Genomic DNA, 13,709 nt, shown 5'->3' on the forward strand with positions numbered 1-13,709 from the left:
CGTACTTGTATGTACCCGTTAATAGTAGGTGTTCGAGTAGGTGCCGACCTGAGCGCTAGCATGGGAGGGACCTAGCCCTGCCGTGTGCTGATGGTCCTGCAGCAACCGCAGGCCAGCGCCAGTCCATCGTCAGCACCGCATCTCCGCTTCCTTCTTCAGGGTGGGTTGTCGGCCATTGGACTCCGTAGACGAACCGCTGCCGTGGATCCAGGCCTTTTCGCTCCTTCACGTCGTCGCAACGGGCGCGGGGAGAGACGGCACTGGAGGAGCGGCAATGCCGTCCTATACGAGCACGAGCAAGTACTGTACGTGAGCTTGCTCAATTTAGCCCAAGTACGAGCGCCAAACTTGCACGCGTCAGGACGGAGCACAGCTGGGGATGTTCCCGAGGACTCCAGGCGATGCGCCATTACGAGTACTCTATAATGGAAGCGCTGCGGCTCCGTCCCTCGGATCCCGCGGCCAAAACCAAATCAGTGGCCCGGTCGTCCCGTCTGGCATCCAGTTCCTCCCACTGCATGGATGAGGTCGGGAATCCTTCTTCGCCTGCTTCCCACCAGCCAGCTGCCCCCGGCGTTGGGGCAGCGACGAGAAGCAGACAGGATATCCGCGCGGCCTACGCCAACGTCTGAAAGCTCAGACGCCACCGGCATCGTTGGGGTCCGAATGAATGAGCGACTTGGTGGGAATTGCCATGTCGATTCCATTGGACAGCATGGGCTTGGGACGACCCAGCACAGGCGGCACTCGGCAACAGGTTACGGGGGCGGGGAGGGGCAGCGAAGCGCGGGGGATGTGATTCGGGCGACAGCGGATGGCAGGTGAGGAAAGCTGCACAGCGTGGATCGAGTTTAGCACGACGACGCACGCCCTCGGCTTCTACATAAGGACGGGTGGGTGGTGTGCATTTGAGGTCCGAGTACGGAGTACAGATGACGGGGTTAATATTATTTGCACCGCTCCAATGCAAGCGCATGAACAGTACTGTACTGGACAGAGTAAGTACGGAGTACGGAGTACTGGTACGGAGTACAGTACTACACTACAATACTGTAAGTACTGTACTTTTGCTTTCACTTGTTCAAGTACTGTAGACTACTTGTATGCGCGCAGCTCCTAGTACCAATACGAGAATACATACTCCGTATACACCGACAAGTTGGTATTGCTCAAGTACAGTACAAACTACGGAGGTGTACGGAGTACGTTTTACTTGTTCGGTATGTACCATGCCACTGGTGGAGCATTCCTTCGATTCCCACCCCAGCGGCCTACCCTCGATGCACCCTCTCGGCTAGCCGGCACGGCGAAACGACCGAGACATTCGCCCTATCATTCACACACAGCTTGAGGATGGCAGGTCATTCGTATCGTTATCCACTGCCTGCCTGTCATGGAAAGAATGATTCATACCCTGGTGAATGCCCTGCTAGTAGACGGTTTTCCCGCTCCAGCACTTCATGCATGTACACCTACATGCAAGAATCGACTATGTGAAGGAGTGTACTTACTAAAGTACTCCAAACTTGGACGCAATGTCCGCCAGCACGCATACGTACGTACTTGTGCACTGCAGCACTTGCTGTACATGTATTCCGTACGGCGCAAAATTAGATGTATTCAGATGTAAACGTGCTTGTACGGTACTCAAGGATGCATAAGCATAAGTATGGGAAGAGTAGGAGGCAATGTCCATGAACAGTATGGAGAAGAGTGCAGTAGATACATCAGTACCTCAGATCCGCACTTGCATCAGTAACACAGCGAGTACCAGTCTATCAGTACTCTGTACAATCCATGTACTACACGTGCATGTCACCGATACTCTGCATTGTACGGAGTAAGTACACGGTACTTGTAAGTAAGTGCACGAATGTACTGTACGGCGGAGTACGGAGTACGTACTAGGTACTCCGTAGTGACAGTCGTACTTGGGTTCGTGTACTTACATGTACAGTACTCCGTACTACTTCCAATCATCCAATGCTGACGCCCGAGTAGCTGGAGAGAAAAATGCTTGGCACGGGCAATCGGCACGCCACGGCAGCCCAACTTCCGTGCCACACGATACTAGGCACCAGTATGGCAGTATGGAGTACTTGCCGAATGTACGTACCTATGGACAAAGTTCGGAGACGAGAGAATTTAGCAACATCGACCAGAGCACACCAGGAGGCACGAGGTATCCAATCATGATCATGTGCCATTGCTGCCTCGACCATGGTAGTCGCAAACCGTCTGTACACGAGGGGGATGCTTGCCGTTGTCACTACGAAGATACTCTCTGAATGAATGCACCGGAATAGGTACGCTGCCTGCACAACCAGCTTCCGGCACGTGATGTCTGCGGTATGCATCATCCATCTCTTCCCATGAAATCCTTCCTGCACCGGATACGTCCGCCCTGCGCCGTGCGTAAGGGCCACGGCACTTGTCACGTCAAGTACGACCATGAGAGCTTGTCGGGGTGCCGTTGTGGGAGAACATCAGAGACGTTGATGACGAGCCGTCAAGCCCGCGCACGTGCCCGACGGCAGCGTTGAATTCCTTCGCGCGTCTGCCAACATGGCGGCAAGAAAACATGGCCAGACGGCATGGCTATGAGTGACGGTCAAGTATCCATCGGCACGGATCGGCATCGTCATCCAAAGCCTTGTGATGGTGGCTGCCCCTTGTGCTTCTGATGCCGGTCAAATGTCGGCCGAAGTTGTGCACTGGCGGTGACAGGGCCATCAAAGTTTGGTTTTTCAACCTTGATGCGTCGAAGCAGCATGAATCGCTGCCGCATGATCCCCTCGTCTGGATGCCAGCTCACCATCTACGTACACGAAAGACACCACGTGGCTCCAAGTTTTCCATCGTGTCACCCACCAGCCGGCAGTCAGTGACCCGTCACGCCTGTGGCCGCAGGAAGGTGTACCCATCATCTTGGCAACTCTGGACCGTCGTGGCCGTCGTGGGCCCCGTGGTAGCGAGGCGACCGAGCCCTGGAGTACGGGACGGGCCGTCACACCTTGCTTGCCCATGCCCCTTGTTCATGTTGGGCCTTGGAGAGATTGGCCTCGTGCAGGGGTTGCCGAGCCATTGTTCGCCTCAGGATTCACTCGCTCCATACAGATCCATGGTAATTGTTCGGTATTCGAAACCGTCACCGCTACACGTACACCTGTGCAGGTTGGTATGGCTCCAGAAGCAACGGGGAGTCGAGTGCGGCATACCTGCAGAGACAGACAGCCACCTCGAGGCGGACCAGTGTTGAGAATGCCGTTTTCCTCCTCGTCATCCTCCTCAATGTCCTTGCCCGCTTCGTCTTCCACCCGCCGTCCTTTGCCACGCCGAGACGAGGCTCCGTTACTGCTGCAACCGAGACGAGTCCGACGTCGAGCCAGGGTCCGATCCAACAGTGCCGAGCCGCCTTGGCCTATTCCACTCTCTCGAAACCGGGGCTTGGTCATGGCTCTGAAATTTGGTGCTCCACGTACATGTACATGTGCGTTGGACTGCCTTGCCTTGTCGTAACCCTTTGTCACTCGGATGACGGATCACTACCTTGGCTTCAGACGCTCCGCCGATGCAACGCGACCGCCTGCTGCTCCCAACGTCACACGAAGCCGCCGTCGAGCGAAGAGGCTTGAGAAAATAGAGAATATGTTGATTTTTCGACAATTTCCAGCCCAACTCGTCGTCGACAGTTCCAGATGCGTCAGGGTGAGGTGCAGGCATCTGACCTGGGTCGAACTTGCCATGCATGAGTTGAAAGACTCGCACGACACTGTGCCAGCATACCAGCATTCACACGGCCTGCGTGGCCTCACTTTGACACTCTGAATGTGCACACCTGTACTCTTTACTCTGTACTGCTCGTCTAGCACTCGCACAGAAACGACATGTGCCTCGACGTCTCTACTGCATGCATGCCTAGGAGTACCAGCATGTCTTGTTCCCTCCGCCTGTCGACTTTGCCCACTGGCACCGCCCCGCCCAAGACCCGTGGCAGCAGGCCAAGCATAGTCCTGCTACTGGGTTCGCAAGCAGTACGGCCAACGCACGCAAGAGCAGATTGCGTCACCTCACCGGTGATGCCGATACTGTCTGCCAAGGGACTGCCGCTAACCGAAGCTGAACCCATCAGGAATGGGCCAAGGACCAGGGCTTCCGTGTCACATCTGATGCCGTCCAGTGGGGGCGTCCCACGAGAACGAAGACGTCGCCTGTAGACTCAGGAGCGAGACGGCGACGGCGAGCATGATTGTCACCGGCCCAACGGCGACGACGCTTCGTCCGGATAACAGGGCACAGGAATTACTTGGCAACTTCCACATATGCTCTCCGCCTACCGATCCGATGGGCTGCCGTATCGAGCTCCGATGTACAAGGAGATGTGCATCCCTGGCCGACGCTATGCTGGATAATCATCTCTCCATCGTAACACAGTCTGGTACCCAGAGCAACTAACCGGCCACGAGCTGAAATGGACCAAACTCTCGGCAAAATGTCCAGAGGGGAGGCAAAGACACATCCGTCTGCCACCCGCCTCATCGCCACCCAACAGCATGCCAGCCAATGGTGGTGGATGATAGCAGTGCGTACCTTTACCTTGACTCTCCTCACATGGCACAATGCCGTCATTGTACTGACCATTGGTTGATTGATCTGCAGCCTCCCCGAGGAGCTCACGCCATATTTTAGCCCCCCGACTTCCCTCACCGTGTTGCGTCACGAACCAAGGTGCTCGTCGTCGCCCCCCCGACTATGCTTTGTCACCGTTCGTCGAATCCTTTCTCCGAAGCTCCATTCAGCCTGCAGCCCTCCTCGATCAGCCACACTCCAAATGCCACGGCGAGCACCCGGCAACAAAGGTCGGAGAATGCACGATGAGCACGATGCGCAAGCCAACCTTGTCCCAGCACATACCAGAACTGCCTTTTCCGATGCTACAAACCGGCGAGAGTTGGTGACCCAGGCTCGCATCCATTCAAAGATGACTTATTGTATTCGGAGCCCATGCCAAGCGGGGAGCATGTTGATCATAAATATAGGCCCCAAGACCCCCATCCCACTCGTCCCCAATGGTCTCATCGTGGTGCAGAAATCGCAGCTTTCGTCCGCTACGAGATGAAATGCTGCTCTTGGCCCATCAACCTTCGAGTGTGGACCACGCTGCTGGCTCGTCCCGGCTGCTGCTGTAGACTCTTCATGGCTCGCATCGCCACTTGCAAGGAGGATGGCTTCTACATGACAACTATCGAATCGAAGATTTCGATCAAGCCCAGGAATATTCTCCGTGCAAGTTGCCCTTGCTGCCCCTGGTGTCTACTCTCATTGCTCCTACTGACGTCGTTTCTTTCGATGGCAACCTTGCCAATTTGTCCATCCTCGAAAATAGGCAATGGCTCGATGCCGTGCGTTTGTACGTGTTTCACTCCTTGTGTGTGTACATGAGTATGATGTCGAGAAATGACAATTTGAGCCGTGACTCTTGACAGATCATGCCAGTATGCTTGGCGATGCTCCGGCCCCTGAATTTTGAGAATCTCAATGAAGAAAGGATGCCCTGGGCGGTTTCCAATGCTCATTTAAGCCGAGAGTGGTCATCATCGTGCAGCTGCCCGAGACACCGGCTTGTTCGTATCCAAAGCGGGAACTAATTTTCTCATGAGGATCCAGAGCGTAGGGCAACACCATCGATTTCAAAAGACTTTGTACTTATCCGTCCACGCAACACTTGCAACAAGGTTGGGACGGCACAATATATTGACACATGTATGATACTTGTGTGAATGCTTGAGCGGCGGACGAGGAGGCAAGTTTACGCCATGCTCTCTCCGTCCGCCCGCCTGCCTCCAACCTCGGCGATGCGAGTGAATGGTTGATGGGATCAACAACACCAGCAACAACTTGGATTATTCATCAGTTGTCGACAAGCTTCCTCGCACTAAGCCACTGGAGTTGGAGTCAAGTCATCGGGGTCGGAACGTGAAACAAGCTCAGACAAAAATCAGCCGGCAAAGCCCACATAATACCGAGTGCCGAATCTTGACGAGCTTGGCATGTCATTTTTGACTTTGAATTCACCTCGGGTACTTCAGTGTCGGGCTCGAGCAAGGATGTCTACGTCTATGCGCAGTCGCTGACCAACACGTGAAACAATTTCCGCCGATACTGCTTCACGTCACACGGCATGCTCAATACGCGTTCCGTGTCAGACTGGCTCTGCTGCCTTGGGAGATGATGGAGTCCCATTTCACATTTAAAAAAAACAATGATCGGCGGACGATGGTTCGTGGAGTGTCCATGAACGAGGGATCACTCTTCAATATAACGTGACAAGATCAGTAGCCGTCACCGAGTGCCAGAGCAAATCGAATATGTAGACACATGCGCATACATGAGCATGGAAGGGTTTTCTCCCTTCCGTATTGCTAGATCCGCAAGTGCAAAACGACTCCGTAGTGACACGTATCTTCCCCAACTGGGCACCTAACAAGCAGGATTTCCTGCCAGCCAACTTCCGTCCATTTAGCATCCAAACTTGGCGACGAGTTCTCATGACACAAAGCAGGAAACGCTGGCATTGAACCCTCTCCGTCAGACCGCCTGGATAAGGTCACCGTGAGCCATGGCGGGAGCACGAGGGTCGTCCCAGTCAGCGAGGCGAAGTTGCTTGTCTTTGTGCACGCCTGTCTCTGTCATCGTTTGGCTCTCATCGGCGCACGCGGATGGCAAGGGAGGCCTGCCCTGGCTCCGCTGGTCCTCGTGCAACCTCCAAATTTTCTCGTGCACCCAGACTGGTCGGTGCTGAGATTGTTACGTTCTCCAGATGCTTGTATAGTTGACTTTAACGTTCGTCCCATAGTTACGTTCTCCAGATGCTTGTACAGTTGACTTTAACGTTCGTCCTATTGGAAATTCCAGCTGGGCGACAAACGAGAGCTCTCAGGAGCGCTGGAAGCAGCGCGCGTGTGTGTTGGGAAGGATAGAAATATGCGGCAGGGTATGGCGTAGGCCTTGGACAGCCAGCCCCTTCGTAGTTGAGACCTTACCCAAAGTCCGAGTGCGAAGCAAAACGGCCAGTGTCTATACTGGTTGCACCCATAGACGTCCAGGTCACGAGAAAAGACTCTTGAATAAAACCCCGCGATTCAAACATGACGGCACGCGGCCCAAAACAAGAAGATGTGATGAAAGACGGCGTTGCCGTAGGATTCTCAGACTCCAGGCAACTTGGTCAACGTTCTCGGGGAGACAAAGGTTGAAGGAGAATTTCAGGGTACGGATTGTACGTCGAGTGTTGGTCGACGGTGCTTGTTTGCCTGCTTGTGGCTGCATGCACCCTTCCAGGTGCCTTCGGTAGTGCACCGACCAGCAAGACTCTGCGCAGACTTGGAATGAACGGACTCGTTGGACCGGGAAACAAGCGGGTTTACACGTAGCAAACAAAGACGATTGTGGTGATGCTCTTGGCTCGACGGTAACGGTCCCACCTCGGGGCGAGTCGCCGTTCTTGGACGGACTCTCCAGCGTACGTGACAGGACCGTCGGGGAGGCATGTGCAGAGTCCGATGGTGGAAATCGAATGTAGCACGCCCGTCCAAATTGGAACGCAAGGTATGATGATGTTGCTGCAGCTGTCGTGTTTCAAAGACCCATATCGTGTCTCGCAAGTGACAAAGACCGATGACTTCAACACACCTTGGCCAAACGGAAAATGAGCCAAACGTACAATGGATGACGAAACGGTTGACGACGAGTACATTTGCAAATCGGTCCACGGCACTGCCCGCGTGGCTTGTTTCCAAAACAGAAACGAGACGGATACGCGGGGGGATGAGAGGGAGGAGGGCACTGTCTGCCTGTTCCATCAGATGCGAAGCGAAATCGGTGGCGGCATGGCCAAGGTCGAGGGTCTTGAGAGACCTGTGCGTCTGGTGGGCCACGACTGCCCGCGAGTCGACCATTTCATTCTATTATTCTTCCCAGGCACGTACGACACTGCATTGGATTGGGTGACGGAGGAAAAGGGTCGTTGCCTCGGCCCGCAAGGTGCTGGTACTTTGATTGTCGGCCCGGAATTGGGCTCTCGGCACGAGGAGCGGCATGGAATGGTGGATGGTTGACTCGATTTCCGCAGCTTTGCCATTGCTCACCTTACTCGCGCCCAATGTCTGGATGAAGTCTGGGACCGATGCCAGACGCCCGTCCTCGTGCGTTCGGGCACTGTCAGCAAGAGGAGCGCCGAGGCTGCGGATGAGCGACTCAGGCTTGCGTGACGACGCGAGCGATGAGCTTGGTGTCCACATGTGCGCACCGCCAAAGTGACCAGCAATAACGGCCATGGCCACAAGGAATTTCGACCGGAATCGCATTTTGCAGGCACTTTGCGTGCCGGACGGTTGCTCGTGCTCTTTGTACCCGTACCCGATCCCGCAAGCATGTGTTTGGTGAGGGTTGCCGGCAGGATCGGTGGTCGGTAGCAGCACGCAGCATCTCGGTACGGCGGCAGAGGCACACGGATACACACGCTTGGTCCCGCAGCCTTGCGCTCCTCGCCTTGGCTCGGTGGCTGGAGGACGAGCTCTCTCGGGTGCCCCCCTAGGCTGCCATGTCTCGCGACTTGTCACGGGGCCACAACGCGGCCCGTGTGTCGTCCATGAGTGCTTGCAATTTCCATAATCATCCTGCGTCGACCTCGGACGGTTCGGAAGGAAAGAACGACGACATGTTGGGCGCGGCTTCGCAGGGGCTTCACCAACTTTGTCGTCCCTGGTGTTGTCGTAGGAACCGTTTGTCGTTTGTCCGACAACCTCGGTACAGCTCCGGCGATGCTGGGGTGCGGTTCGGACAAGGCCCGGCAAGAACAGGACTCGCTCACGCGGGGACGGACGGACCTCACCACGAGGGTTTGCTTTCCGGCTTGCATTGGCTCGGCCATCTGTCCATGGATTGTCGCGTCTGCCATTGTCCGGAAAGCAGTTGGCACTGTCCATGGATTGTCGAGTCTGCCATTGTCCGGAAAGCAGTTGGCACTGTCGTCGTGCAGGCGTCCGTGAGCGAGCAAGTCCTTTACCCGGCCGCTCGAGGCGCCATCAGACCAGGACGGTCCGGAAGCCGAGCATCCTCGGCCACCGGAAAGGACAAGTCTCGCAAAGCGGGTGCACAAGCAAGCAGTGGGCAGCACTCGCAGGGAGCAGCACGTTGCTTGCATTCGCTCGAGGCCAGGAGGAGGTTGACGTTTTCCCCAAGGGAGCTAGGGTGACGATTCTGCTCGCAAGGCTGCGTGCCCCTGCCCCCCCCCTGCCATCAGCATGCGGCCCAAGCAAAATGTGGCACGGGCGAAGAGGGTGCCACTCTCGCTGCCGCAAGAGGCGAGGCGATCAGCGGGGCGCGACCGGGATGGGGTGCATGATGCTTCATCGGCCGCTTCATCAGCCTGCGAGCGAGTTGCGGTGTGGCAAAGCTTGGAAGCAGGCAGTCAGTCGGTCGGTCAGTCCCAACTGTTTGTTTGTTCCAGAATTACTTGCCTCGGACGGCATGGCACGCACGTACGCAGAGACGTTTTGCGTCTGGTCTGGCAGGATGCACACCCGGTTCGAGTTTGAGAGGGAGCTTGAAGACGTTGCCACGTCGTTGCCACGTGTGCTCTGTGCTGGTGCTTTGTTCGGCCATGGCGAGCGAGCAGCAACAGTGCCGAGCACCGTTCCGCACTCCGCACTGTACGTGCGGGTACATGAACGGCGAGTGTACTTGTACGTACATGTACTAGATGTGCCACGGGAGGTTCTCTACCCAGATTGGACAAGCAAGAGATATTACTCATTGCCTACTTACAGTAGCAGATGGTGCTTACTAGTACAAGGAAGGGTGCGTAGGAGGAAATCATGGTAGGATGTACCCGACGGTGCGAGCATGTACTTGCATGCATCTGTTCGCAACCGTTAATACGGAGCACTACAACACTACTGTACAGTATAGGTCTGTACACGCTATAATACCACTTGCAAGTACGGGGTCGGGATACAGAGTATGGAGTCGGGATGCAGAGTATAGAGTCGGGATACAGAGTATAGAGTCGGGATACAGAGTATAGAGTCGGGAGACAGAGTATAGAGTCGGGATACAGAGTATGGAGTCGGGATACAGAGTACGGAGTCGGGACAGAATATGGAGTCGGGATACAGAGTATAGAGTCGGGATACAGAGTATAGAGTCGGGATACAGAGTATAGAGTCGGGATACAGAGTATGGAGTCGGGATACAGAGTATGGAGTCGGGATACAGAGTATGGAGTCGGGATACAGAGTATGGAGTCGGGATACAGAGTATGGAGTCGGGATACAGAGTATGGAGTCGGGATACAGAGTACTAGGTATGGAGTCGGGATACAGAGTACCCCGTACTAGTTGCACGGAGTATTGCTCCGTACATAGGTACTTATATACATGCACTTGTATCTTACATGTACTATTACTGTACGTAGCCTTTGCTACTCCGTGCTCACGCAACGACCGACCACTACCACTTCAAACGAGTGCTGTAGGTGTACTGCAGAAGGGTAATTAGCGGGTACATGTACTGTAGGGAGTACTCGTACACCAGTACCATTATCCCCACGTGCATGTCCCCGGTGCACTTGGGCGTGATGGTACGTACGAGCTCGTGCAATCAAACACTTGATTAATTCATCAACGACCCCCGTGCCGTTCCGAGCAGCACACCCCCCCCCCTGCGGGTGGATGCACTGTGACGCAAGTTGGTTTGATCAGCCCATGCGGCCGAGAGTGGAATGCTTCTAGACGCCTTCCATGATCCTTCCACTTCGGTACACAGTTCCGACTCGTCACATGAAATTGCGCCGAGCGCCGGAGTCATCGCCCGCTGCCGTGCGTGCGCTCGCACTGGACGGAAAATCGTCGCCGGCCAACGAAGGGGTCCCGCTCCATCGTCGGAGGACCATGCTCGCGCCACGGTCGCGTGCGCTTCTCTTGACATCCAACGGACGAGACGCGGCGGGCCATACTCCCATCAGTCGGCGATGCTCGACCCCTTGGCCTACGATGTCGCCGACGGCAACATGACGAAAGGTCGATTGATGCTCAACCACGCACGAATGCTTGTGGGTAGGGTAACGGTTACGGGGAGGTGAATCGGCACCGTACAGTACTGTGGGTGTGGCGTGCGCTGACCTGATGCACTTGGTTACTACTACTAGGTACCTAGTAGGTATTACCTAGGTACGGAGTAGGCACCTGTCCATATGACCAGTGCACGCATACCATATTACCTAGGTATTCACTACTCGTACGCGGCTGCATGCACGGAGTAAGAACTCCGTACAGTACGTGAAAGTATAGGCGTACAGCTACAAGTATATCTTCATCGCCGATCAAGTGCATTTCTTTCCTGCGTTGGCTATGGATAAGGTGACTTTGGGACGGATGAATCCAGTGGTACGTGAGCTCCGTACATGTACATGTGAGTGCAAGTATGATGCAAGTACAGTACTTGCATGAGTGATTACAAGCAAATACAGTAAGAGCCCACCCACCTAGGTAGTACCTAGTATTCACATGTAATTAATACTGCAAGTACAGTACGGATGGGGGGCATATGTATGTGGGTGCATGTAAGTGGGTGCAAGTACCTAATTTCCATCGACTGCACATGTACTCCGTACTCTGTACAACTACAACCACAATGCGCGTGCATGTGGATGAGAATCAGCGCACCGCAAGTACTCCTCCCGGACCAGGAGACGACCCAGACATGGCCTCGTACTCGTGCCAAATCTCCGCGCGCCTGGCCACGCGGCGGGCCATCGTTTTGTTGCTTTCGACATTGGCAGATTGCTTCCCGCTTGCCCTCCCGACGGACCGTAAAGGCAGGTAGCTGACGATGCAGCCGCGAGCCACGGCGTCCGACGGCACGTACATGCAAGCACGCGCACCCCGAGTGGGCGGGACGGAGCTGCGCTTACGGCACCCGAGCACCGCCAAACGACGGCGCCGCAGGCACTCCGCACCGTGCCGCACATGGCCCGGTACCGGTACGAGCACTCGCATCCCCTGCGCGAGCGCACCGTGCACGGCCGCCCGCCATCGACACGGATGGGCCAGATTCGTGCCGAGTGCTCCGTGCTTGCCTCTCCGGCGGATCCTCCTCCGTCCCAGTACCGCCCATGCGATGCACATCCATCTCGACCGACGTGCATGCGACGTGCATGCGTAGGTGTACGGTGCCGCACGTACCGTAGGTGCGCGTCCGAACCCAGGCACGGCAGGACCATGTGCATGCGCTGCAGCACACCATGCCCATGCACAGGCGGACAGGACGGAAATCCTGCTCTCCGCTGGCGGATCACATGGACGCTCCGGGAAGGCTCTCAGCCCTACTCGCCCCGGCCCTACCGTTCTGGTGTTCCGGCTGCCGTAGGGCTGGTCAGGGTGCATGTCGTATTTTGCCGCTGGCATCCATCCTCTTGGCATCGGACGCTTGCCTTGCTTTCTGCACGATGCGCGTCGACGGCATGGCGCCGATGAGCGGGCATTGAATCAAGCACCCACCACGGAGTACCAGCTCCGACTACGTGCAGGTGTACGGCTACATGCTAAAAATACACTACTTGCTAGGTACCAGGGACCAACGAAATGCTTGTAGCACGTACTTGTAGGTTGTACCAGGCACCGGCACAGACACGGAGCGCTTGTGCTGTATCTTGTATTATTACTCGGTACAGTACGGAGTACGAGCGCTCCGTATGAGTGCTCCGTATGAAATGCAACTTTCAAGCGCAGCACATGCACACACGGCTCCCATGGCGTATGGAGCATGCACCGCGCGTGCCGCGCACGTGTTTCCCAGGTACTTGTACCTACTGTACAGGTCCAGTAGTTGTAGCGGCGCAAGCGCGACGTGTACGTGCAACTGCACCGCCGTACCGGCCCGCTGTTGATCTCCCCTCTTCGGCGTCCTGCCCTCGTGGCAGAGGGTCCGGAACGGAGCATGGTTCGCGGCGGGCATCCTTTGTACCTACCCATGGGCTCCCTCCAACGTTCCGCGTTGCCCATGCACCCTATGCGAGCACGGATCGCGCCTACAGATGGCGGCCGCACGGCACTTGCAAGTCAGGTGCTGGAATGCGATGCAATGGTAGCACCGCGCGAGCGGGAGGAATAATACACCAAGGGTGCCGGTCCTGGGCGCCGCCAAAGGAGACTGTTGTCGTAGACGTACGGAGTGCTGCGCGAGGACCTCGTGCTGGAGCGGCGGCCGTCGGATGCGGCTGCAGGGCCGTGGAACGGAACGCCACACCAGCAGCTGCTCGGCGGTTGGGTTGTCCGTCTCGACTCGCCGCGGCGCCCATGTGCTCGTGACATGCCGAATGCTGCATGCATTCTTTGGGCAGTGGCCGTCGGCGCCAAGGCGAAGATGCCCGGACTCGCTCTCGGTCCCTGCCTGGCGTATGCACTTGCACCCCCGTACGGAGTAGTTGCAAGTGCATGCAAATGCAAGCACCGAGCACGGCGTACAAGTAACTACCTAGTAGGTACCTATCTATCCTCCGTCCCCTGCACACCCCTACAATAGGCACCCTGTACATGCGGCCCCTGGCCGGCCTGCATGTACTGTGAGTAGGTGCTCGTACGGAGCACTCCGTACTGTAGCCCAGATGCTGACCACCCTTGGCTTTCCGCCGTATCTTGCCTCCCTGC

At 56.1% G+C, this 13,709-nt stretch overlaps 1 protein-coding gene across 1 annotated transcript; it reads left to right on the forward strand.

Annotated features, from left to right (window-relative positions):
* Window positions 1-7,724: 7,724 nt before the first annotated feature.
* DCS_06228 (uncharacterized protein) lies at window positions 7,725-8,270 on the forward strand (the record flags this gene model as incomplete). The annotated part of the gene is made up of 2 exons (XM_040803519.1): window positions 7,725-7,984; window positions 8,132-8,270. The coding sequence occupies 2 exons, from the start codon at window positions 7,725-7,727 to the stop codon at window positions 8,268-8,270; spliced, it is 399 nt and encodes a 132-aa protein (XP_040653623.1).
* Window positions 8,271-13,709: the final 5,439 nt, after the last annotated feature.

This window comes from Drechmeria coniospora, chromosome 03 (genome assembly GCF_001625195.1).
Source record: "Drechmeria coniospora strain ARSEF 6962 chromosome 03, whole genome shotgun sequence".
In the NCBI taxonomy this organism is placed as follows: domain Eukaryota; kingdom Fungi; phylum Ascomycota; class Sordariomycetes; order Hypocreales; family Ophiocordycipitaceae; genus Drechmeria; species Drechmeria coniospora.